This window comes from Photinus pyralis, unplaced genomic scaffold, assembly GCF_008802855.1.
Source record: "Photinus pyralis isolate 1611_PpyrPB1 unplaced genomic scaffold, Ppyr1.3 Ppyr1.4_LG1, whole genome shotgun sequence".
Taxonomy (NCBI): domain Eukaryota; kingdom Metazoa; phylum Arthropoda; class Insecta; order Coleoptera; family Lampyridae; genus Photinus; species Photinus pyralis.
Genome location: NW_022170249.1, coordinates 8,047,167 through 8,063,402, shown reverse-complemented (window position 1 = coordinate 8,063,402; position 16,236 = coordinate 8,047,167). Strand labels below are relative to the sequence as shown.

The 16,236-nt window shown below is 35.4% G+C and overlaps 2 protein-coding genes across 3 annotated transcripts in view; both read left to right on the top strand.

Moving 5' to 3' along the window:
• The window catches only part of LOC116158681 (phosphatidylinositide phosphatase SAC1-like), a 31,307-nt gene extending 15,591 nt beyond the window's left edge, over nucleotides 1-15,716 (top strand). Inside the window, exons 1-4 of one of the 2 annotated variants that reach the window (XM_031471503.1) lie at nucleotides 5,673-5,930; nucleotides 5,983-6,756; nucleotides 11,630-12,593; nucleotides 14,700-15,716. In XM_031471503.1, the coding sequence (XP_031327363.1) occupies nucleotides 5,896-5,930; nucleotides 5,983-6,756; nucleotides 11,630-12,560 (1,740 nt within the window). In that variant the 5' untranslated portion in view covers nucleotides 5,673-5,895 and the 3' untranslated portion in view covers nucleotides 12,561-12,593; nucleotides 14,700-15,716. Of the gene's footprint in view, nucleotides 1-5,672; nucleotides 5,931-5,982; nucleotides 6,757-11,629; nucleotides 12,594-14,699 lie in introns of those variants that run through there. The other variant, XM_031471504.1, reaches the window with a different exon arrangement.
• Nucleotides 490-4,311, top strand: LOC116158683. The gene is made up of 6 exons (XM_031471508.1): nucleotides 490-512; nucleotides 1,819-2,169; nucleotides 2,215-2,310; nucleotides 2,362-2,607; nucleotides 3,095-3,876; nucleotides 3,930-4,311. The coding sequence occupies exons 2-6, from the start codon at nucleotides 1,837-1,839 to the stop codon at nucleotides 4,066-4,068; spliced, it is 1,596 nt and encodes a 531-aa protein (XP_031327368.1). The 5' UTR covers nucleotides 490-512; nucleotides 1,819-1,836; the 3' UTR covers nucleotides 4,069-4,311.
• Nucleotides 15,717-16,236: the final 520 nt, after the last annotated feature.

Sequence of the window (16,236 nt, the reverse complement as noted above, 5' to 3'; positions counted from 1 at the left end):
GGTTGAAAAAGAGAGATGGAATGTGGTCGTGGACCATCGGGTCAATTTGTAGTCCGTAGATCTAACTTAACCAACTCTCGTAAACTCTTAATTTCTGAACTACTACTGCTTTTGTTTGCATTAATCAAAAAACATGTACGTAAACTGAATAAATAAACTACATACGGGTGTGTTTGTCTAGTCTAGACAGTAAATGATGGTATATTCAATATTGTATAAATATTGATAAATGCTTCTCTTGTAGTGCTATATTGCTGTTCAATTTTGTTAAATTGTAAAATTAGGTACTTATTTTGCGTTGTTGTAGTGGATAGTTTCTTATCATAGAAAAATTACGTCATACTATTGTTTTTATTTTAATTATAGAAGCGTTGTAGGTGTTCTTTGCACTGATAAGACCGCATTTCTGAGTTATTTTTGGATCATACATGTAGAGTGATATATTTTATAAACAGTACAGTTGTACAGTGTTATAATTATAAGCCGTTTGAAGTGTACACAGACGGATGAATGTAATTATGATTTGTTTCTATTTTGAGTAATTTGTTTAAGGTATTTTGAATCAAGTTGATCCTATCTGTATGTTCGTGCTCTAGTTTAACTATCTCGATTACTAGAAAGACTTATCAAATCGTTATTTTTGTGTTATTTGCGACATTTTCAATTAAATACATGCTAAATGACTCACTAGTAGACGGGGGACACTTTGTAACTGAAGGACCAATTTTCAAATGAGTATAACTTTTGTTTAAAAAAACTGTTCAACAATTTTGTTCCTTAAACTCATCAAGTATGTACACATCAAATTTTGTGGAAGTTTCTCAATTTTCGGTGTCCGGCCAAGCATTGCAGTAGTGGATTTTTTTTTCGAATTCTCAAAAGCCCCCAGATATTAAATTTGGTCGATATCAGAATTTTCTTTCGCATCTCCTTTTAGTGGGTGCGCTCTTTTGTGGCAGGAATTTTGAAAATGTTTTTGTAATATGAGAAAGGGCATACCCCAAAACCTTTTGAAAGACATACATACCACCAGTCTTTCTATCTGTTATGGTTGCCCAGAAAAAATTAAAGAAGGAATGCAACCCTTGGTTTATTTGGAAAAAGTGCTTGTTTTGATTCCCTCTAGCACTCAATTTTTTTACATTCTTATATGTATAGTGGAATTTACACTCAGTATAGCACAACAGTGTTGCCAATCCTACTGCTATTGTAAATATTTCTAATTTTGTAAAAGAAGCTGGTCGTCTTTTATGAAGAATTCGGAAACATGATTTGTTTAGATTAAAACTATATTTACAAGTATTTCCCACAATATTTTCCTCTTCCATTGGCATCGGACCATAGCATACTATTTAAGAATTCAGCAACATTTGTAGTTATTCTCGCATATAGAAGGCATTGCGGTGTCTCTGTAACTCTGTCATTTGAATGTGAATTCGTATAGATATTGCACTATGTTTGATGATGGAGAAAGTAGTAAGGCGCCATAGCTTTTTATCTTAGACTATTTCTCTGTTCTGTTGGTAAGTTCAGGGGATTAGAGGAGAGGGTTAGTGCCAGTATCAGTAGCACAGAACATAATAACTTATAAGTAACAAAGAAGTACAAAAAAGTATAGTCAAGGCCGAGGTCAAGGCATTAAATTATATTTGTTTTGTTCACATTGTATATGTCACGTTGACACCAAGTTGACAGAAAATGAGAAAATAGACGGGGTGTTGACCTTATGTTATGTATGGTACAATATAGGACAATTGATTATTATTATTGTTATTAATAATAGTTGATGTTTATCCTCTAAACTAACTCTTCTTGCAGGTTGGATGAAATATTGTAATGATCCGCCACCTACTTCTCATGCCTGATATTGCCTGTATCAGCGATTGTTCTGGTCGGGGAGAATGTCACAACGGAACATGCGTGTGCGAGATACGTTTTTCTGGCGATCACTGCGATGGTCCCAACTTACCCTACCATGCAGGAATAGGAGGAGTTTTCCTGCTAATTGCGTTGGTTTCTACCATCCAGCTTCTGATGTGCATTGTGTCGGAATATCAGCGCTTGAAAACGCCTACATTTCTTAAGGCGTGTAAAATAACGACACAAAAATTGCTATATTTTTTAACATTTCTTGCCAGTGCTATCAGAGGAGCGTATTTTACCTCACCGGTAAATATCAAACGAAACATTATCCATCTAATGCTATAGTTTCAGAATACTTTTAAGTCAGGATGGGCAAATAGCTTGTTATCTGCTTATTATCCTCTGCTTATGTCAGGATCGTCGTTAATCGTTTGCTTTTGGGCAGAAGTAAGTAGAACTAGTGAAAGGTGTAAATATTGATTGAAATCATATTTGTAGGTTTTCCATATACCTGGAATTCAGTGGGAAAAACCACAGTTTCTCTCTAAATCTTTCATAGGATTTTTGGTGTTCAACATTATTAGTTATGGCTTATTGTTGGCCGAAGTTATAACGACACAGTTGGTACAACCGCCTATTGAAAATGTTTCTTATTACAATCATATTTTTAATGGTTGCTACGCAGTATTATTGTTTATTGTAGTTATATTTTTCCTTATATATGGAGTTGAAGTATTTTTTAAGGTAAGTCGCATTTATGGCATTAAGTGGCACACTGGTGTTGCAATAATTCAACATGGCAACAATTGTGCCAATAACTAGCCAAAATCTACCAACCTGGTGAATCCAATTGACAAAAAGTAAACAATAATCAATAAACTACAATCATAGATCAAACGCGTTTCAACAGCAAAGCTGTCATCATCAGGTAACACCTGAAAGAAAAAATTCAATTTAGCTAAATTGTTTTTGTTTTACTTTTTTTAACTTCAACAGCCACAGCAGTTCCTGTGTCTAGTATGCAGTTACTTGTATCTTAATGCAATGTGTATGTCTGAGTTCATTGAGTAATATACCAGTTTTTGGATTATCATTAAAGAAGGAGAAGTTTCCTGAACGCATATCCGCACGCCACCATAGGTTTCCAATTAGCACTAATAAAAAATTCATTGCTTTTAAAAATGTCCATTAGGTATTTTTTTTAACTGTTACATTCTATCATGTTTTGTAGGTACGAGGTGGATTCATTAAGAGTCACGTTCAAATCGCTGGCGCCGAGGAAGAACCACTCCAGACGACAAACATGAGTCCTCTCGTGAACAATTCTCAGTTACATCAGTCACGTGTCGGACTGCTTAGCCACGCCCTAATGTCGATCATTATAGTTGGGTTTTTATTCTCCGAGACCTTATCCGAATTTTGGAAGACCAAGGTGCCAATTAAGTCCCGAAATTTTCACGATGTCGTGTTTCGTGTTGTCGAAATTGGTTTGGCAGTTTGGTTTCCCGCCGTATTGTGGAATTGCATATCACCAGGCGAATTGTGGCTTTTGAATCCACGAAAATTACTAGCGAAATTGGACCAAAAATCTTGGGATAAGAGTAATAACGGTGAAATATTACCGGAAAGCGAGACGTTTGTTGATAAGCAGGAATGTTGGATATGTTACGATTTGGATAAGCCGGAACCACTCATACAACCTTGCGGGTGTATTGGTGACATGTCAAGTGTACACCATGAGTGTTTGAGAAGATGGTTAATGGAAAGTTCATCTGGTAGCACTGAAGCACTACAATGTAAAGTTTGCAAGCAGGCATATCAAGTTAAGGAAACCAACAAATTGGACTGGGAAAAGGGATTTACGGCACATCATTGGAGTAGCACTGCTCTGATAATTACGTGTTTGTGTTCGGCAGTGGCTGCTGCCTGGACTGTAATTCAGCTGTTTGATGATCCCTACATCAGAATGATCAGTGCCAGCTTAGCTGCCTTTGTAATCTACATTTGCATTAGGTATCCTATTCCAAATTCTAAGCAAATCACTAATCGTTTTCTTTTACTTTCAGGTTTCTGGGACAGAATACGTTAAGTGCATACAACAGAGCCAAGGTCGGGTCACTAAGTATTGGCAGTCATGTGACCACTATCAGCGGTGCAGTAACCGTAGACCTTAAGACAACGGAAAGTGAACCTCAAAATTTATAGGTCATTTTTTGACTTGTGTAACCAAAATCGAATTGACGCACTTGTAAAGAACTGCAAAATGTCTTATGGTTGTTTTATAAACATGTCCCGGTGATTTTTAATAGGAAGCTCTTGTTAATGATAGTTTGTAGGTATCTGTGTTAGAAATCTGAATGCTCAATGTATTTAATCATCTCTCTTATGACAAATCTAATCTGACATCTTATTAACAATTTCTGCAAGAAAATAAACAAATATTTGTTATGTTCTTATTTAAAATAATCCCTTAAGCTTGGTTGTAGCGAAACATTTTTCAATAAAACAGGTGGTCGGAATACAACTAGTCTTAAGAGTTTGGCAGTGTGAGTTCACTTGTCATTATTAACCACAAAAATAAGACAAAAATATCACCATCACCTTATGAGTCGTCGAACAGCGTGGAGAACAGTCCTCGATTACGTTTCTCTAGCACTAGTGGGTACATCCAGTTGTTCCTTTGTGGGTTTTTCCTCTATTGTACCTAAGTTCATTGTTCATCAGGTACTAGCATGAGGTACGCATGGTGGCGCTGTTGTAGCGTTGCTAAATAAATAGGAAAAGTACCATTTTGAATATAAGGTGCTTATTCAATGAAAAGTACTATTCAGTGGATGCATGCGAATGGACCCTAACTGTGCTTGGCACTGCACAGAAGTGTTTACAGTTTAGTTTTTATCTGTGAGTAATTTGTATTGACTCGTTTAATCGATTTTAAGCAAAACATTTGAAAGTATTGTTCTAACAATACAAACTTGCCAAAATGTTAATCAGGAGTATTTTGAGAACTAAAAGAGATAGGAGTGATGCGATGTGAATCTCGGAGTGGCGATGGGCAGAGCTAATTGCTGCTTGTCGCCACTGTGTGTACTGTGTAGTAGTCACTGTATAACCAAGATGCGGCGGGGGACAGAGCTGGGTAAAATACTTTTCAAAATCTATTTAAATACACAGGATTTTTTGCGTAATTTAGTTTAGGCAAAAAGACATTTTTGACAGATAACATGCGAGTTCAGTTTAACCAAAGATAATACTGTTTAACGTTAGTGAGGTATGCGTTAGTGATACATCATTATCACTATTTCAATAAGCTCAGAATGGTTTCGTTGGTTAGCAACGCGCAATAAACCTCTATTCCTATGGGCTACATTTCCTAATGATGTTTGATAGTGAACTGATAATGATTATATAAAGGTTACAAGATTGGCATTTATTCATTTTTTTTGATGGTACAGACATCTACGTTTTACAATTTAAACTATTGAAAACCATTTCATTTCTTGCTATTTAAGAAATACAGTAACTACAGAGACAGAGTGGTGTTATTTTTTGTTAGGAGGTCTGCCATATTTGAACTAAATACACCAGATTAGTAAAAATTTACCTGGAAACTATAAGGGGATGAAGTCATTTTGCTGGAAACAATTGTGGCAATAATGTTGCTAAAGCAAAATCTACCAATCTGATTAAACCCGATCAGCCCAATGATAATTTGGAAAAAACATCGCGGGCATCACACATGGAGCATATGGATGGCATGAGGCCACACTGCTCAGAAAGATGCTCGCATGGACATATATCGTACTGAAAACACAATTGTTTTGGAACTACTGTCTACTGGGATAAAAATTAAATGACAGTGACACTGACAAGTTAACCTAAACCTATAAAATAAATAATTTTAATTTTAAATGAATCATCTACAATCTACAACACCCTTGTACTTTTATAAAAAGAATAGTTAATATTGTTATTTATAATTTTTGTAGTTTAATATTTAATGTATAAGTTGATTCTAAGCGATTACTAAACATGTTTTACTCCGATGTATATGATGATTTCAACTTGTAAGTATACATAATATAACATTGTAAGAGAATTTAAAATTCTGTTTTTAAGGTTTATAACGCCGGATAAGTTTTACATTTGTCCTAAATTGAGTTCCAAGTATTTGGTAGTGGATCGTGTGTCCGAATCGCTCTCTTTGCAGAGTAATGTAAATGATATTCCTGTTGCTACAAGTTCTCGTGAGTTTTGTGGTTTACTCGGAAGCGTTCGTTTATTGGCCGGCCAGTATCTAATCATAGCTACGAAACGCACTTACGTTGGATCAATTGCCGGTCATGCAGTTTGGTGCCTTGTCTCCAGTGAGCTTATTCCATATAATCGTAGTACTCTCCATTTGAATGCCGAGCAGTTAGATGATAACAATTCATACTTGAGTATGATTAAAAATGTACTGGACACTCCGTATTTGTATTTTAGTTACACTTACGATCTTACTCATACAATGCAACGGTTACATCTAATGGAGCCCGACTTTTTGAATCGTTCCTTATTTGAGAGGGCCGATCATCGCTTCGTATGGAATTCCAATCTAATCAAACAGATATTTCGTCCGGAAATTCACAACTTCTGTCTTCCACTATTGCATGGGTTTATGGCGATTAATGACTTTTCGATCAACGGTTACAACTTTACCTGGACCGTCATTTCAAGAAGAAGCATCAATCGACCCGGTACAAGACTGTTCCGCCGAGGTTTGGATAATGTTGGAAATGTAGCAAATTTCGTCGAAACCGAACAGATTGTGGAGTGCCAGGGTGATAGAGCGAGCTTTGTGCAAATTCGCGGTTCGATACCTCTGTATTGGAGCCAGTATCCGGATTTGAGGTATTGTTCGCAGAGGACTAGCAGTTAAGAGATGCACCCATAAAATTTCTACAGTTCTAGATTGAAAGCCCAGTTATTTAGTACTATAATCAGTACAAGAGAAACAAGGTGCCAAGTTCAGACAGTTCCTAATTTTTGAAATCCCTAGATAATAGCTCGAAAATTTAAAGTAATTTCGGAAGGATGTTGCTCTCTAAACCTTTTAGGCCCTTAGCTTATTTTGAAAAAATATTTGTTTTGCTAGTTCCAGTAGTCAAATCTAGGAAAATCAATGTTAATTCTGGTTAGATCGAACAACTTTGATTTTTGCATTAACTTGCTAAAATTGTATTCATTTTTAGCGCATTTCCACAAAAATAAAAAAAAAATGCGCTATTGTGGCCACTTTGTCCGTCCGTCCGTCCGCTAACTTTGCGACGCTACTAGTTTTTTATCTTAAGAGCTATTGTTCTACTTTTTTCGCTATTTGGTTCGTTATGGTGTCGAGTCTTGCACCAAGGACGGAATTTTCTGTACCGCTTACAAAAAAAGTTATTGTAAAAAAACAAAAAACCGTTTTTTACATGTTCCATAATTTTACACTTTTGCCGTTTATTAACGATCCTAGAGATCGTTTATAAATTTGCATTGCTATCTGTCGCCTGCCGGTTGGTCTCTCCGTCTGTTCCTTTGTCTGTCTGTCCATCTATCTGTCCGTGTGAACGATAACTTTGTTTAGAAATGTCCGATCGCTTTTACATCTCCGTTAGTTATGAACTGAATTGCATGAAATTCAATATTGGCATAGATTTAGCCATATAATACGCAATGCCAAAAGTTGGATCGAATCGATTCAAAATTCACAGTGCCCTTTTCGCATCTCGACCATTTATAAACCGAATTGCAAACTTTTTTACTTATAAAAGTATTTGAATGAAATTTGATACATAGGCACTTGGAATAAAGGAAAATCAAACGCCAATTTCAAAATTTGGTTTTGCGCATGCGCAGTGCCAACTTTTTTATTTATGAAAGAATTTAAATGAAATGTGATACATAGGCACTTGGAATAAAGGAAAATCTAGCGCCAGTTTCAAAATTTTTTTTGCGCATGCGCAGTGCCAACTTTTTTATCTATGGAAGATTTAACTGAAATTTGATACTTAGGCGCTTGGAACAAGGAAAATCTAATATTAGTTTCAAAATGTTGGTTTGCGCATGCGCAGTTCCAACTTTCTTATTTAGAAAAGCATTGAAATGAAATTCTTCGCATAAACTGAAATTGAAGTAGCACGTCAACAATGGATTGCCCATGTGCAACGCTATCTTTCATATTTGTGGGCGGATTTTTACGATTTTAACAGAAGTTGCATCTTACAAATGGGAAATGAATGCAAGTGGAAATGCGCTTTATGTAAATCGTTTTACTTGTTTTTCATTTATGAATTCCACCGACATTTTTTTCTTAATTTCCAAATATGAATATTTGTGTATACAATTTCATACCTACTTGTTTCTTACTCTCTACATTGATACTGTTACTTTTGCCTTGAAATTTCAGGGGTAGACAACACTACTTTCTAGTTTTTCTGAGATCCTTTAAAAAGATTCAATTATTAGGTACTTGCTTGTTTTACAATCACAACAATTGCTGCACCATCGCTGTAATGACTAAACAATTGAACTGACCTGTACACTAATACTGCCAAGTGATTTGGGGAGAATTTTAGAATAATTTATACAAAATCGAAAAGAGCATTTCCAACATTTCTAACCAAAGTGTTAGTTTCTTCCTCGGTTTCTTCTATGTATGGCTATTAACATTTTTTTGCTGTTATCAAACAAAAATGTTACAAAAACAGTAGATAAAGACGAAATGTAAAGATGTCGTGACTTTGCGCGGCATGTATCTAAGATGTTTGTTTTGTCCCTGTTGGTTCAATTTTTGCTGTATTAAAAAAATACAACCTGGGTGAATTCTTTTGGTCCGAGGAGTTGAGATCTCATTGTTTTGTTGCCTCCAATAGATTTTGTTTTTTTTTCATTCATCAAGGCTATTTGATTAAAATACAAAAACCGTTGATATAACTGGTATCTTATTTTCAATCTTATGCTGTGATGGCTCGTTGAAAAGAGAATAAAAAATTCTATTAATTAATCTAAAAATCCAACATGGCGCCTATTTAACTTCAGGAAGTTGGTAGTTGTTCCTCAAAAGTAGCCTACTTGAATTTTTTTACATCAAATCTAAATTAAGCGTATCAAAGACAGTAACTTTTATATGAAACTTTTTTTGTATCTCGTATACTTTGGATGATATAAGACATTCAAGGAAATGACCGATTTTAGTTTTTTTGAAATTACGTTCATCCCGAGGTTCAACCTATTCCTCATTTTGAACTTTCACAAGGAAATTTTAAATAAGCAACTGCAAAACGTTGTCCCTTTAACCCATTTTCGATCTTTAATAATAAGAAAGTTATCCATGCAATCGATCTGGGACACACTGTATAAGCGCAATAAATGGCAAAAGTTTAAAATTGTGAGGTGTAATCAATTTTTTTGCTATAACCTTTTTTGTAAGTGGCACAGAAGAAATTCCTTCATTGGTGCAAACCATAACGAACCAAATAGCGAAAAACCTTAAGGTAAAGATCTGCATCTGATAGTGACACGAGCGTTGGGACGTACGGACGGAGAAAGTGTTCACAATAGCGCCTTTTTTAAATTGAAGTGTCTACTTTTCTTCGCTCAGTATACAGTTATACACTATAGGATTTGGACGGGAGTAAAATCATCACGTGGTCGTCACGTGGAATGCTCAGCCGCCGACTTGATGACGCGGGTTCGAACCCAAGCTCGCGAGTTTTTTTAAGACATACATCACAGCTAAAAAAATTGGACGAAGTAGTGAGAGAGAAGGCAGTAGTTACTTTTGTCGGTACTCACCAAGTGTCACTTTCGAATGTTTTGTGGAAACGCGTTAGAAATTGATTTGAACGCAGAAAAGTTGATCCACACATACGTATCAGCGTGTAAAGGAAGAAATATCCGTTGGATAATAATAATAATATCATTTATTGCATTTATACTAGTTACGCTTTTTAATACCACTCGCGCGCGTTAACTATAGCGCGTTCGCACCTCCAAATGCAGTATGGTGTTTATGGACATACAGTACATGCTTGCCAAACGTGACAATGACAGCACAAGGAGATTATGTTTTGTTTTAATACTACAATTTAATCATATGTCAATTTGACATCAATGCGGTTGGAAACAAGGATAGCATTATCGAAGAATGACGCAAACTGCATCTGGAGGTGCGAACGCGCTATAGCATTCGTTACAACAACTCAAAAATATTTGACAATACTTCAACTACTCATGGTAGTATACAGTGAATTTTTTTAAATGCGAACATAGTAGTTTGTATACAATGTAATTTCCCTATGTTCGATTTAAAAAAAAACACCTCAATCTTTTGAGTAGTAGACACAATTGACAGCTGTCACATTTTAAAAAATACCGCCGTCCAAAATCTGTTAGGTTATTGCTTAGAATGTCAAGGAGGACACTTCGAACATTTATTGTAATTGTTTTCGTTACTTATTTTCTTCATTTATGTATTGAATAAATCAAATTAGTAGAATACCAGGTGCACATGACCTACAAATAATTGAAGGTTGGTTCACAATATATTGTGATGTCAGCGCGTGCCATGTGAAGTCGAAGTTATCGTAAGGTTAAGAAAAATGTATCCTAAAGTTGCTATGGCCTCACATGGCTTATTTAAAAAAATCTTACCGAGTGCTCTTCATCATAACGACTATGAGTTGCTGTTCATAGTCACACAAGTTGCGCGATTTGGGAATGTGAACCGCGCCCACCTCATAGATTGATGTGTTTTTTTTAAAATCGAACATAGGGAAATTACATTGCATGCAAACTCCTATGTTCGCTTTTAAAAAAACTCTGTATATGAGATTTTAATAACCTATCCTCGAAGCTATCATATGATGTAATAACATACAGCGTGTTCCATATAAAAAATAACATTTTTGTTATTATTTGAAAAATGCTATGTTTTGAAACAGACTGTATGTAATATGTTCGTAAGAAAATATTAATACTGATTTAGAATTAAGTACCATGGAGTATGTGGCACATGGTATACACTATACAAGAAACATATAACTCAGATTTACAAAATATTGTAAGTTGATTTCTATTTACGATATCCAATACACAGGACTGTTCTGCACCAACTGCATATTTTTTTTAATTCTAAAAAATGCGCTAACAAGAGAAATCCGAGAAGAAAATAAGTATCTGGTTGTTAAATTTAATTTTCAAAATGTCCTGTCCACCCCACAGGGACCGGGAATGGTTTTAAATTTTTTCTCGAGTTCTTCGCAAAAATATGAACACTGCAATTCTACTGTTTATGAAAGTGGTACCCGGAACGGCTGCTGTTTATTCCTTTCGGCTAGTTGTAGGTTGGTGATTAACCTCCCTAGTAGATCTTTAGTAAGTAGTATTTATAGTTGCTTGTCGACTAGTTCTAGCGGTTACTTATCTGACTTACCATACCATACTATAGCACTAGAACTAATGCGGGTGTAATTAGAACTAGCAACAAAATATGAGATACCATGTGAAGTTGGTACCTCATTTCTTCAACGGTGATTATTTCAAGTAAATAAATAAATAAAAGTTAAAAAAAATGGAAATTTTACTAAAATTGGTCAAACACTGTAGAACTATGAGTGCAAATAGAACTGTTAAGAAATTTCGCCATTTTTGATAATGATGTGGTTTTAAGATGTTTTGAACATGTACTGTACCATTGTTATTTACACTATCGACCTTTCATAGTTATTTCTTGGAACAGGTACAAACCGCCGCCACATCTGGTGGATGTCGCAGCCGATGAGCAACAAAGTGCGTGCGCTCGCCATTTGGACAGCCTGAGTGTGTATTATGGGCGACAGGTGCTTTTAGATTTGGTCGATCAGCGTGGTTCTGAAGGTAAGCTGCAAAAGGCTTATGCGGACACTGTGCAGGCGCTCGGATTTCCTTTCGTAAGATACGAACCTTTCGATTTCCATTCGGAGTGCCGACACATGCGATGGGATCGTTTGTCGATACTATTGGATCGCATATCTTTGGAGCAGGACGACATGGGATTCTTTTTGTTACTGAGAGATGGATCAATACCTCTTCTACAGGATGGCGTCTTTCGTACTAATTGTGTGGACTGTTTAGATCGGACTAATGTCGTACAGAGCATGATTGCCAGACGATGTTTAGGTAACATATTGCATAAGTTATCTATAATAAAAAGTGAGGAGAGTATAGAGGAATTTCCGTCCTTAGAACGAGTGTTTAAGGAAGTTTGGGCAGATAATGCCGATTTAATTAGTCTTCAGTATTCTGGCACAGGTGCTCTTAAAACTGATTTCACACGAACCGGCAAACGGACGCACGTTGGCCTTATGAGAGATGGCCTTAACTCGTTGACGAGGTATTATAAGAATAATTTCAGTGATGGTTTCCGCCAAGATGCTATTGACTTATTTCATGGCATTGCCGAAATTAAGTCACCATTGCGAATCGAGCGTGGTTGGAAGTATATTACTTTCCCGTCCGTATTATTAGTAGCAATTGCTATGTTTGTGGCATGTGCGATTTTACCTTCGGAGTACTCGACAGATTCTCTTTTGTTTATTCTGTTCTGGGGTGTAATGGTTACAGCAACGTTAACGACCATTTTGAATCATGGTCCTGAGTTTGTTGATCAACCAAGGCTCACTGTTCTCTAATCGCTGTGATGGACGTCTCTTGAGGATTTTGTAGTAAGTATCGTCATTAGAAAGCCAACCACTGGGGTCTGTGGGTTTAGTTTATGTGGCAGTTATAAATGACAAAGCAAATCATTGGCCCATATGAATAAAAGGAAGCAAATGCTTATACTTGCAAAATTCAAAGTAAATACTCGTAATTGCTCCTTCACACTGGGCGATTTAGCAGCGCTTCTGAGCAGCAGGACAGGACGCAGTGCAGCGCTGCTAAACCATGCTAAACAGACCAGTATGAAGGGGCAGTTACGAGTATTTACTTTCAATTTTGTAAGTATAAGCATTTGCTTCCTTTTATTCATACGGCCCAATGTCACACTGGTAGTACATTAGCACAAATAGTGAAATTTTGTATACAAAAAATAATTTTTCAAAGTATGTAATGTTTACCTTTGAATGCTTTTCCTTAATTACATTGATTATACAAAAATTGTGAGGTTCGTATTAAATATTTACTCTATGTCAAAAATATGACATTAATTATTTTGACTACAAGGTGTAAACTCAATAGTAAAATTCAGTTATACTGGAATGCCCGCTCCGTTCGCCAGCCTGATCCGAGAGAGAGAGAGCCACAAGGGACATCTCTGTTCTACGCTAATGAGTGATAGTGACAGAAATCCCTCTTGCCCATTATCTCTCTCGGCACACTACGTTCCTATGGCAGGAGACCGCCAGTGCGCATTCCAGTATAAGTATAGTTCAGTGGTCAAATTATAATTCCATTAACAATTAAAATTCAAAATGAGTGAGAACAGGCCATAATTCTAGAGCGCATCATCTCCTTTCTTTAATGTTATATATTCATATTTTCTCAGGTAACTAGACTTCAACATAATTTCAACAATTACAAAAATGAAATTTCAAAAGATCTGGAAAAATTATGATTTTTTAAATATTATTTAAATGAGGTTTTCTGAAGTGGATAGCAACTTTCTTATTTTAAATAGAACACCCTATATTTTATTGCATTTCCGAAATCTACATGAAAATCTACGTCGTTTGATATCACATTTCCCTATACCTAGCATCAGAGGTTTTCAAGTTATTCAAGATTTTTCAAAATTTTTGACGTTTGACTGTTTCTCTTTCGCGCCCTTTCGCTCCATTGACTTGAATTTCAAAAAGTCTTCGAAAATCAACAATACTGACGTGATGCTACGTGCCAATGAAATTGTGATCGACCTTCTACAGGGCGTGTTAAAATTAATGGTCAAGTTTAATAACTTCGAACCTTAAAAAGTTGATTTTTTCAAATGAAACCTGCTTTTAGTTTTTTGCACTTGCAAATGTGGAAAAAATTCTACATCGATCAATTATGCCCTATACCTATCTGTTATGGTTTTCATTTTATTTAAGATTTTCTAAAATTGTGACCTTTATATGCATAATTTTCGTAGGAGGCTTTGAAATAAACTCACTCATTCACGAGACATTTTAATAGCGCTCGCGAAGCGCTTCACATGGCGAACGCCCCATTGTTTATTACACGTAGTAAACGGCATGCACTCAGCAGCTGCCTACCACATACCTGTCTCTTTGCATCCTTGTCAGTCGTGGGCTTACATACGCAACGCTTCTTAGTCACTCTCCCCACTCGCGCTTAAAACTAAAGGCGCGTTTAGACGGTTCATTTTGAGTGATCATCTTGAATGAATCATCTAAAGTGATTTTGGCAATTTAAAATCAACCAGAGTGAATTATTTAGTTCATTTAAAGATGGCGCCTCTTGAATAGTTAGCTCCCCTACGATTTCTTTTAAGGCTCTTTTTCAGGATATGCCACAAACACTGCCTGTCTTCGATTGAGTTTAAAATTAACATTGTATGATCATCTTTCCACAACAATAACAAACGTGGTAGTTTTACAATTGCTCACTCCTCACTGTTAATGAAAGTTTCGGTTTCAATAAACACTATAATAAAACAACGAACTTTGAGTATTTAGCCTTTAGCCAAATTGGATCTCTTTGATAAAAAAATTGATATAATGTGATACATACAATCCGCTGTCTTATTGGTTGCTCACATATAGGGCTGACACTATATCATAGTGTTTGGCTACTGATGGGTTAATTGTAGCTGACATAGAGATCAATTTTAGGAAAATAATTTATAAGCAGTATTTTGAAGAAATCCTTCCTCTCATATTGCAAAGGATCACTTAGAAGACCTAGTACCTAAGTGATAAGCTCATAAATTTTTACTTTTTGCCGATAATTAAATCGAGAAAATTTTGCACTAAATGTTGTGTTATACTGTACTTTATATTATATTTTGTTGTTTGTAACATGTAAGTATAATAGACTAATGCCTGGTTTCACAAACGATGATTAAGGTTAATCACTGATTAAAAATATTTGAATGTTAGCCAGCTTTGATTATACGCTCAGATGTTTCCCATTCTAATATTTTTAATCAGTGATTAACCTTAATCATCGTTTGTGAAACCGGGCAATAGTATAAGTGTAATTATATGTAACTACCACTGTAACATGGCGGCTCTATTTTTGTTGCTGTTGTACCTGTACATAGTGGGCCAAAGTAGACGCTTTATTTAGAGAATGTCACTGGCACCAATAACACCTGTCTCAAACTGTCTGGCCATTAGGGGTGATGAAAATAAGTTATACGTTACTAAAGAAACGCCCCATATCGTCCAGACAGTTTGGTCTATACACATTTTCTCACAAATGGAGTTGAGTTTGAGTAAGAAAGCGTCTACTTTGCCACTATACCTATAAATCACAATACATAAAACTTGTGTAGGTTTTTGCGTAGTGTATAGTCACAGATGTATATAAACTGTATACATGTGTGATATAATCATATATATACGGATATAATATACAATGGCATACATGCATTTCTATTTATATAACGTTGTTATCTTTTGTTAAGAATAATTGTTGTTGAAAGGTTTGTATATTTTGTACAGTGAAAGGTTGGTATATTTTTATAGTTTCTGAAATGTAGCGTTCAATTGTAACTAAGTAGATGATGTGAAAGGTCATATTTTGTGAGTTTAATATGTATAATTTGTTGTCAATTTGTATATTCTACTTATATTTAAGTAGTTTTCTGATACAATAAAAATTAAATAAATTTAACAGGAAATTAACAGATTGATTAAGATGAGTGCACTTCATTATTTATTGTGATACTGGTAACGTGCGAAATTTGTGCGATATTAAGTTATGATCATGTCTATACTTCTATGAATTGATGGGACCAGAAATTGTTATCCGTAATCCATATAATTCCATTTTACACCTACAGAAATATTATCTAAGATTTGCAAGTTTCCATTCTGCCTTCCTGCTTATAGTAGGATTTTTATACCTTCAAAATAAATTACAAATCCGTGTATAAATAATAAAGGTGGTAAAAAAATCTAAGTAGTCAGAGGTATTTATATTTTCCATAGCCTGCTTAGTTCCAAAATTTTGTTTTTTCAAATGGAATGTATATCTTCTGCACCAATAAATTCCTTATTTTTCTTTCTAATTAGGATAATATATAGTTATCAGTGTGCTTGATAAGAACAAATTTGACATAAATAGGGAAAACCATTGAACTACATAGGTATATTCCACAGCCTACTTTTGTTTAATCCATATTTTCAGGACGGAATAACAGTT